The 10,370-nt window shown below is 52.0% G+C and overlaps 1 protein-coding gene across 1 annotated transcript in view; it reads left to right on the top strand.

Moving 5' to 3' along the window:
- Window positions 1-993: 993 nt before the first annotated feature.
- The window catches only part of LOC119450929 (uncharacterized), a 47,676-nt gene continuing 38,299 nt past the window's right edge, over window positions 994-10,370 (top strand). The window contains exon 1 of the mRNA XM_037714392.2: window positions 994-1,431. Coding sequence (XP_037570320.1) covers window positions 1,158-1,431 — 274 coding nt within the window. The 5' untranslated portion in view covers window positions 994-1,157. The remainder of the gene's footprint in view (window positions 1,432-10,370) is intronic.

Below are 10,370 nucleotides of genomic sequence, written 5' to 3'. Positions count from 1 at the left end.
GCCACATTCTGCCAAACGGGCGGCGAAACAATAAAGGAGTTGGGATTCGAATTGCTGGAACACCTGCCGTACAGTCCAGACCTGGCTCCAAGCGATTTTCATATGTTTGGACTATTGAAGGAAGCGCTCAGGGGAAGAAGTCATTGATGCGGTGCAAAATTGGTTACAGGTGCAACCAAAAAACTTTTTTCCCGACGGAATAAATAAACTTGTGAAACTTTGGGCAAAGTGCGTTAAAGTGCAGGAAGGTTATGTAGAAAAATAATGTATGTTTCAGTTTTCTATCATTAGAATAATTGTACCTTTACTCAAAAGTCTCTTTGGTTGTTGACTTCCCCTCGTACATTTCATGCATCCCCTTCCCTTACCCCCCCCCCCCCCCTCCCCGTGACTCTATGCCTCACTTGGGCTCTGTAAGGTATTTTTAGATAATAAACAATTCAGGCGGGCTCTTTACTGCTTCCTCGACCGAGGAAATAGACGACGTGACGGTATTGCCTGTTCGGCCGGCTCAAGAGCCATATCCTCGTAACATCTTCAAGGACAGAGCATCACGTGTCGCTGCTCCAGTAACAAAAGTTGCGGATTCATGGCTGGCGCGTTTCCGCTCAGAAGGAGAAACTGGACTCGAGTTGGCCTGCGTGTGACACCAAAAATAGTGGGGCGACAGAGGCGCGACCAATGAAGCACTCGCGCAGCGTAACGCTACTTCGCCCGCTTCGAGTGTGAGCTGGACATCCCGCTGTCGACAGCGCCGTTTGTGTGCGCCAAGAAAAGGCACGTAGCGGACGAACAACAACAAAGTGGACCCGTTCAAACTCGGTCAAACGACGACCGCCCGCAGCAAACGCGCTACGCCGCAGCAAGTTTTCGCGAGGAGGAGGAGGGGAGTGGCGCGCTTGTGTTGGCTCGCTTCTTCCCTTTCTCCGCAACCGGGCGGCAGCGGGAGATCAGCAGCCGCGCTCTCTCCCTTCCAGCCAGCGGCGTGCGACGAGTTTTTCCCTCAACGGTCGCTCGACGGAGCGCGGAGGAGCTGCGAAAGCTACGAACCTTACGAGTGCGACGGCGGGCTCGGGGTAGTACGTTGCCTGAGACTCATCTGTGCAAGTGTCGGCCGTTGTCGGCGTGTTGTGTGGTTGGTGCCGCGAGAGACAGCCATGTCGCTGCGCGACGCTCGGTCCCAGTACACGCTCGCGGGCTGTGCGGCCGCGCTGGTGGCCGTGGTGTTTGTTACGGTGGCCTTCTGCACGCCCTACTGGCTCATCTCGGACGGCCTGAACCCAGGCATCCGCAAATTCCGCCGGCTTGGCCTCTGGGAGGTGTGCTTCGACTACTTTTTTGAGCAGTACTACCGCTACGACTACGAGTTCCGAGGGTGCCGCTGGATATTCGACCGCGAGTACCGGATTTTGCGGCCCCTGCTCGAACCCCGTGAGTACCAATTCCGATCCCTGACGCGCACTTTGAATTTACGCGCGTTTGATAGTAGCTGATGCTCAACAGCTCGAGGTGCCAGAAGCTCGAACACGCTCGTTGTCGCGCTGCATGTTGCAGCAGGGATTGGACAGCGAATGGTACCACGTGATTGGAGTTCCATGTTTTCGAACGGCGTTTAGCGGGGCAAGCGGCTCTGTGCCAATGGCAGGCGTTTTGTCAGCCTGCCCGATATACTGCTGTACGTGGTAACTTGGTATGTCGTCGACATAGAATTTTAATCCTCAAAGGTTTGACTGGGAACTATATCCCCGCGGTTATCTTGAATCTGTTCTGTGATCGTAGCGTTCGCGCTAACCGCGTTCGCTTGTATTTATACAGCAGTACTTTATGGAAATTAATTTGGTCGTTCTCGCACTGTATTGCGAACGGTATCGTTCAAGTGAACGAAGCGTTCTGACAATATGAAACATGACGGGCAAGCGCCAATGTAGCTTAGAATATCAATCATTAGCAGCATCTCTCGTTCTATACTGCTTCCCTTTGCATCTTTCGCTACGAGCGCTGATATATGCAGCCATGAATTTGGCGGCGATGTGTTGTGGAAGCCTCTAGAAGATAGCGCCGACGGTTCGCAGTGCGTTTAATGTGACGCAAGTATTGGCACAACGCTTCATACACTGCTTCCTTCCTATTAGTGGAGGCTCCTTTGCGTGTTGGAAGTTGGAACTCGAACGAGATTGCAAAACTGCCTACTAAGCGAGTCGCGCTCGCAGGTGCACATAACGCAGTGCGATTTGCAATTTAAGTGCTCCTAGAAAGTGAAGGAAAACTCGGAATTCAGCAAGACTCGCTGTGGGCATCATCTCCGCTCCTGAAGTATATTGTGCTTGTCGGACCCCGTAGCACGTTAACTGTGGAAACACACACACAGCATTGTGTGAGCAGACTTCTTTAAGAAGCCTGTTTCTTTCGGTGGAGTAACTCGCAGCATATGGGCTCCGTGATTGGGGATCATGCACCGTTTCTTCAAAGGGGTCAGAGACATGACGCGCCGTACAGCCTATTTCGGCCGCCTGCTTATATTGTGCCTTTTGATTAATAAAGTACGTTCTCGAAAGCCATTTTCGAAGCAACTGTCTTAACTTCGAAATAACTGATATGTCGCCAGTCGTTCCGTCACGTCGCTAAAAGAACTCGCCGATCGCTGAAGAGAAGAATTTGTCGCTAAATCCAGCGGCAAGATCGCTAAAATGGCAACACTGCCTGAGAGAACAAATATGCGTTTTTTCTCTTCTTTTCTTCGCATTCGTGTCGTTCTTACGCGCTTTTAAAACAAAGACAGACTCCACGTGTCTGGCGAGCTAGACCAGCGATTTCCTCATTCGGCGCGAGCCCCGCGCGCAAAGAGCGAGCGAGCACGCAGTCGCAGTGCAAGCAAACCGCCGACGAATACGACGCTTCGACCGCCGAGGCGAATTTTTTCACGAAGGGGGCGGGGCGTTCTCAGCCGCCTGGCAGGGGTTGTCGAGTCTACCGTATTTGCATGATTCTACCGCGCCACCGATTGTAGCGCGCAGTTACATTACCGCCCAAGTGTACATAATAATAATAATAATTCGGTGCTGATTCTACCGCGCACATCAAGTAACGAAACCTGAGTCGGCGCGTGCCGTGTTGAAGCGATCTTATGGAACAACATACAAAGGCACAGCTGAACCTTAGCGGCTATATAGTCCCGACGACACCTGCTTCTCGCTGTCTGCCGACCACAGACAGTCATCTTCAGTTCCACCTGATGCATCACAAAATGCCACTCTTCGTAAAGAGTTCGTGCAACTTGCCATCGTCTGCGGGAGGAGGGCACTGCACGCAACCACCTTGCGATGTCTGCGAGCGTCGCTTTCTTCAGACATTCGATGGCAGTGTGGCTAGCTACTTGCATCGAACTTTTATTGCGATAGCAATTATATGGACACTCAAAAGCAAATTTCTGCCGTCGGCGTCGCCGTCGCCGTGAGGTTCCGTATGACGTCATTTGGAGATGAAATCGTCGCCGCGCGCCGAACGCTGTATGTGCGAGTGAAAGGGCGCGAGGGGCGCGTCTTTCACGGGGAGTGAACGCACGGCGGAGAACAAACGCGCGTTCTGCGCCGTGCTCGCTTAAGGGCTGCAGAATTAGGCGTCTCGTTTCTCCTTTACAATCACCATATATGTAGAGCAAACGCGCCTTCTTCAGACGCGCGAGAGGCCGTGGGGGAGGGGGAAGGAAGGGACGCGACGTTTAGCTGCGGCACCAAGTGCCTATTTATATGAGAGGCTCCAGCAACAGTCACCAACGCCGCACGCATTTTGAGCTAACGCGGGCAAAACGCCGATGGCGTCGACAACAGTTCTGCGTGTTGTTGCTACCAAAGCCGCTCACCTTACTTCGTATGACATTGCTGTGTTGCTATCGCATTCATTGCTTCGCCCTTAGGGCGAAACTGTGACATTTTTTGTTCCCAGTAAGAACCGGTTTCGTTCTCGATTTTAGTAGAATTAGTTACGATTTAACGCGCTTGCAAATTTGAACGCATCTTTTATTCAAAAAAGGTGTGCGGTAGAATCGTGCAGGTACGGTATTACCTGATGAATGGCCAAGATTCGGTCTTGTCACATAGTGCAAGCAAGGGCGAAAACAAAACAGCGACAGAACGCGACACATTTTTTCTTACTTCAACGAATGCTTTTATTTGGAGGTGGGCGAATATCTCATTTTTCGAATACCAATTGTATATTAATAGTAAGCATCGAATATCAAATCGCACATTGAATAGTAAAATGCAGACGCATATACGTATTTACAGCAGGAATATTTCCGCATAATTATAGGTACCACGTCATGCAGTACTCATAGCAGTACTGATAGCTATCAGGGACAACGTATCATTTTTCAACACAAGATTACTAATTCATATTAATAACTGCAAGAACGGCATCTCAATATTTTTAGAGCCTCGTTGCAGACAAGCTTTCCCAGAACGATTGGCGGCTGTATGAAATGAACCTCTACAAAAAATGTCGCAGTTTCACCCGAAAGGCGAAGCATCAATTGCGATAGCAAATTAGTAGAGAGCTATACGGAGTAAGGATAGTAGTTGTATCAGCTCTATAAACTTGGACATGCAGCAGCACCAGCAGCGCGCAGAACTGTTGTCGACGCCGTCGGCATTTTGCCCGCGTTCGCATCGAACGCGTGCCGGCGTTCGCACCGAACGCGCGCGGCGTTGGTGACTGTTGCCGGTGCCTCTGGGGGCGGCTCGGAGGTTTTCGACGAGATCAGAACGGGACACTCATCGAGCAGCGTCGGAAGTCTTTACCACGTTCTCGCCTCGCAACGTTTTATATAATTACGCGTTTGGTGCCGCAGCTAAACGTCGCCTCCCCTCCCTCCCTCCCGTCCCGCCACGGCCTTTCGCGCGGCGGAAGAAGTCGCGTTTGCTCTCTATATATGGTGATTGTAAAGGACGAAAAAGACGTTTAATTATGCAGCCCTTCAGGGAGCACGGCGCACAACGCGCGTTTGCTCTCCGCCGTGCGTTCGCTCCCCGTGAAAGTGCGCGTCCCTCGCGCGCTTTCACTCGCACATACAGCATACGGCGCGCGGCGACGATTTAATCGCCGTTGACGTCATACGGAACCTCACGGCGACAGCCACTCCGACGGCAGAAATCCGCTTTGAGTGTCCATATAATTGCTATCGCAATAAAACGCTAAATAAACGCTTACAGGGAAAAATGAGGCTGCGGGGAAAAAAAAAAGTTGTCGCAGTTTCACCTGAAAGGCGAAGCATCAATTGCGATAGCAAATTTGTAGAGAGCTATATGGAGTAATGGTATTAGCTTTATCAGCTGTATAAACTTGGACATGCAGCAGCACCGGCAACACGCAGAACTGTTGTCGACGCCGTCGGCGTTTTGCCCGCGTTCGCTGAAAATGCGTGCGGCGTTGGTGACTGTTGCCGGAGCCTCTGATATAAATAGGCACTTGGTGCCGCAGCTAAACGTCGCCTCCCTTTCCTGCCCCTCCCCCCCCTCCCCCACAGCCTTTCGCGCGTCGGAAGAAGGTACGTTTACTCTACATATATGGTGATTGTAGAGGAGGAAAGAGACGCCTACTTCTGCAGCCCTTAAGGGAGCACAGCGCAGAACGAGCGTTTGTTCTCCGCCGTGCGTTCACTCCCCGTGAAAGCGCGCGTCCCTCGCGCACTTTCACTCGCACATACGGCGTTCGGCGGCGCGCGGCGACGATTTCATCTCCATTGACGTCATACGGAACCTCACGGCGACGCCGACGGCAGAAATCTGCTTTTGAGTGTCCATATAATTGCTATCGCAATAAAACGACAGGTCTTTTGGACAAAGATTCTGAGTGAGGTTGCATAGAACGGCACAACACTTCCTTGTATGCTGCAGATAAAGTGTAGTCTACCAAAATTAACTTGCCTGTATCAAGTGTAATGTAGGGCAAAATAGCACTCTGACCTCAGGAGAGCATAACGGCAATGTTAATAGTTGTCGGGAGGAGATACTTGCTTTGTATAGCAGTACGGGTGGTTGTCGACAGCCGTTTCCGAAAAGCTCCGTCGTGTCTTACCAAGTTGATTATTAAAGATTAATACTGTGGGTACTCAGTGGGTACTCTGTTCCCTATATTTATCTAGAAAAAGAAAAGTTTCCATTTTTCAATGTCTATTAAGTGCGCATGGCAGCTATGCTTTCGATAGTCATCTCTGTGTGTACATTCATTTCCCATTTCGAATAAGACAGTTTGTGGGAAGTCGGCGCATGTCTCGTATCCTTCCTCTGTCCGCGTCTTATCAATATCGTCACAACGAATCTCTTCCATTTTTAATCGAGTGGAGCTCGTACTGTCGTTCTTTTTTTTCGTGCTCCTTTCACCCTGTTTATTGGCGTAATTGGAGACCGCTGGTAGTCGCCTTCGTAATGCAGTGCACATAAAACAGGCTCCTCCTCCTCCTGCTGCTGCTGACGACGACGACGAGTGTGACGAAGATTAAGCAGCATAGCAGCAGTCACGCAGCATAGCAGCAATCACGTGGGTGGCATTACTGCCACCCACGTGATTCTCCTCGTCTTCAGCCACGCCCAGACGCTTGCCTCTCTCCCTGCCCTTCGTTCGGGCTCCGGTCACCCACTTTGACGACGAGCTTGTTTTCAAGTGCCCCGAAACGGGCTTGTCCGAACTATTTCGGCCCGAGCGCTTTGTCCAAAGAGGGTCACTGTGGCGTTTACTTTAACTCGGGCCTCGAACCCAGAGACGTGCCAGGGCGTTACGCATCTATCTCCCCGTGCAGAGCCGTTCCCGCGGTGGCGCACGTGATCGAGGTCTTCGACCGCGTCGCTCTGTCTCCCATGGCGGACTCTCGCCGCGTCGTTTGTTCGCCGCGGCGCGACGCCTTCCGCGCCCCCGTTGCGGCGGCGACCTGGTTTCGAGGTGCCTGCGGCAAACGCCGCGGCGTGTTTTATTCGTACCGGACGCGCGATTCGGTCCCACCGCTGACGGTGGCACACGTTGTCACGAGCCCTGCTTTGCCGCTTCGACTCCGCGGTGACGCTTCCCTGTGTGACGAGGATTTCCTGGTCTCGTGTAACGGGGCCCAATCGGCTGCCGGCTGCAGCCACGAAGACAAAAGGGGGATTTCTCTCTCGATTCCGAAGGTGGTCCTCACGGAATGCTACTCGACGAGGAATAAAAGAAAAGATGGGCGGCTAAAGTGCGCGAATATCTGTACCTTCGAAAGCGTGAGCGCGGGATGGAGGAAGAGGTCGAGAAAGTGGTCGGCCAAGTACGGCGTAATTGAAACAGTAAACGTACGACCTGGAGTCGTCGAAAAGAAAGTGAAAGAAACGGTGATGGTAAATTGGATGCAAAGGATGGAGACAAAAACACCATGGAGATTTAAAAATGTGGTGAGAAACAATTCGGGGGGGCAAAATCTGAACCATAATACAAAGGGCAGTGCCTTGCCATTTGAGGCCCGAGCTGGCTGCCTGAGGACAAAAAAAAAAAGAAAAAAAAAAGAAAGAAAGAAAAAAAAACCAAAGAAAACCGCAGCAAAAGTCTGGAAACAACTCAGCATGTCCTAATGGAATACCAAAATATTCATCCCACAACACCCGTAGGAAATACCCTGTGCTTTCGAATCCCAGAAGCCCTGGGAATGAAAGCACAGGGAAGTTATTAAGTGGTCAGCAGTCGAGATAAGCGAAATACATTTTGAGTATTGGTAGGGAAAAAAATGGGAACAGATTGACAGAACCGAAGTAGTTACAGTCATAGGTAGGTTTTAATGGGGAAATAAAATATCAAGGATAGGCAATATGCTAGACTGCGATAGATTTATATCTATAGTAATACCTGATTAGGTCAAGCAGGCAAAGTGACTGTTTGTCGCCGCCTCGTTTCAAAGGAGGTGCCAATAATTATCATCATCGACCATGACCTCCCGGGTCGTCTGAAAGATGCGCGCAGCGGCCTGGGTACGCAAAGCTCGAGCTACATGGCTTGCAGCGGCACCTCCTTCGCTCCTCGGCTCACATTGCCACACAAGCTCTGTTGGTAGGCGACACGAATGGGGCACAGCAGAGCGCTGTCCTCGGGCACAGGCGACACCTTCTCATCACGTTCTTCAAAAGATTAATTGCTCCCGAGGCAGAACCTTATAGTGCACGAAGCAACGAAGGCGTTCGTGACCAAACCGTACGCCATTCATTCGACAACATGCGCCACAATGAGAACAGACAGAAATTCTACACACTTTAGCAACAGGCTAGAATCAAAATTCATTGATTCAGTCTAGAATCAAAAGATGAAACTCAGACGTGACCTTCAGTCTGTGGGAACAGTGGAATGACTGAGTGAGCAACGGTGTAGCGAAGGAGGCAGCGCCTGGAGTGGTCGCGAGACTTCACACGGTCGGAGGAGGCGAGCGTCAGGATTCCAAGGACCCAGGAGGAAATGTGGCCGTGACGTCGCGAGCAAAGTCCTGGACCCCAGTAGAGGTCTCGAAGCAGCGATGCCAACCGAGTCCGATGGCTTCACCTCTTCTCCCGCGGTACGCTGATGGCGCTGGCTTCATTCCCGCCCCGTCGCTCAGCACCATGCATCTTTCCGGACGATCGGGACAACGTGGTGACACTGCACCTCCGGAAGGTCGCTCTGGCCCATCAGAAGCCACGAAGCACGGGTGTGGCGCCTGGCGGTTTCACTACTGCGCCCGGCGCGCTGGCTCCCTTCTTCAATAGGGCCTCCTTCATCTAAGAACTCCTTCTTTCTTATTTTCTTGGTCGGCAGTACCGTGAGAGATGCTCATTAGCTAAGCACTTATTTTGTTTTCAAGACTGGTGCGGCAGCGCACTTGACGCACCTGCGCTGCCCAACTGCGTCCGCCAGTATCAGGCGCTCGTGGTCCTGCGGCGTGCAGTGGACGAGTCTGGAAGATTTGGTCGGCTGTCGCGGGAAGGGCGTGCGGCCTCTGCAGGGATCGTTCTGTCTCATATTACAGTAGGTCACTCTTAACGATGCATTATTTGCTCACAGTGTACTTGATGGGCGCAGAGAGGGCGGATTCGTACTATGACATATTGGAATGTGAGTTATCAGTGGTAATCTTCAGCAAGCCTGGTCTTGTTAGTAGGGTCGTCACTTGACTGCGTGATCATTCGCAGACCAGGCGTTCCTTTTTCGATGAGATCTTCAACGCGCCATTTCTGTGCGTGAGCGAGAGGGAAAAGTCTTGCGCTTCGTGTTGGATGTACTCCGACGTGAAAGTGTGCGCCGCAACCGCCCCGTCGTGTTGCGTAGAACGAGATCCGCGGCAGTGGCGCCCCTTCTGCGGCTGCTCGGTGCACGTGAGCGGTGTATCCAGCGGGAACGACGGCCTCCGTTTCCTTTAGTCGCTCCTTGGCCCATTGTCGCGAAGCGTTGTGGCTCGTGTGTCCGTGTTGTTGCAAATGCCGACCTTGTTAAGGCCGTTTCGCAGCGTTCTCGTGGAGGCAAATGGTTGCGGTCATTCTGCTAGCCTCCGGTTGTCGGCTTCGTGCGCTGATGATTGCGCTGAATTAACCCTGGCGGGACCCCGTCGCACGAACGCGTGGCGTGCCGCCGAAAGCGTGGAAAGGCCGCGAAGGACGCCGTTGGCATCACGCGTACGCCGGCGGCTGCCGTCAATGCGTGACCCCCTCGAATCACGCGCCGTCGCCTCAACGTGATGGCGATTATTCGCTCCCATCGGCTCCCAATACATGTCAGTAGCCGAGCAGGCATATACGGCGGTTTCTGACAGCCATCATTCTGATGAATGTTGCGTCGTTCGTTTGTATAACTAGCAGTCGGCGGTAAACTCTCGGAACAAAGCAACATTTCAAGGTCAAGATGTTCTTGGTCAAGTGATGAAAGTGGGCACTTAGGTGTGCGCTACTCCGGCAATGATAAATACACTGTGGGATGTAGGAGGCAGAAGACGGGGAGGAAATTAAAATAAGAGGCGTAAGAATATTTAACACACTCGTGCATACGCGAATGTCGTAAAATACATATCACGGTTATACGACGCGACCTCCCGAAGCAGCTGCGTTTCCAAAGGAGACAGTAATGTGCGGCTAGTCCTCGGTGTGCCCCCCTTCCCGCCGAACTGTGACGGCTCCGTCAAGTGACGCCCTTATCGCCTTTTGAGAATTGCTTTATACGGTCTGCTACTTTTTCCCAACGCTGTACACACAGCTCCTGGTTGTGCTGTGCATGACCAGGTGGCGCGCACGATGCAAGAAATGGGCACGAAAAGAGCGCTACAGGAAATGGTCGCCTTTGCCAGCGCCCAATGCAGTATTGTTATCGGGAGGGAGATCATCTTATTTTTTCATTACTGTTTA

This window comes from Dermacentor silvarum, chromosome 4, assembly GCF_013339745.2.
Source record: "Dermacentor silvarum isolate Dsil-2018 chromosome 4, BIME_Dsil_1.4, whole genome shotgun sequence".
NCBI lineage: Eukaryota > Metazoa > Arthropoda > Arachnida > Ixodida > Ixodidae > Dermacentor > Dermacentor silvarum.
The sequence above is the reverse complement of the archived record's forward strand: the minus strand, read 5'-3'. Positions and strand labels throughout refer to the sequence as shown.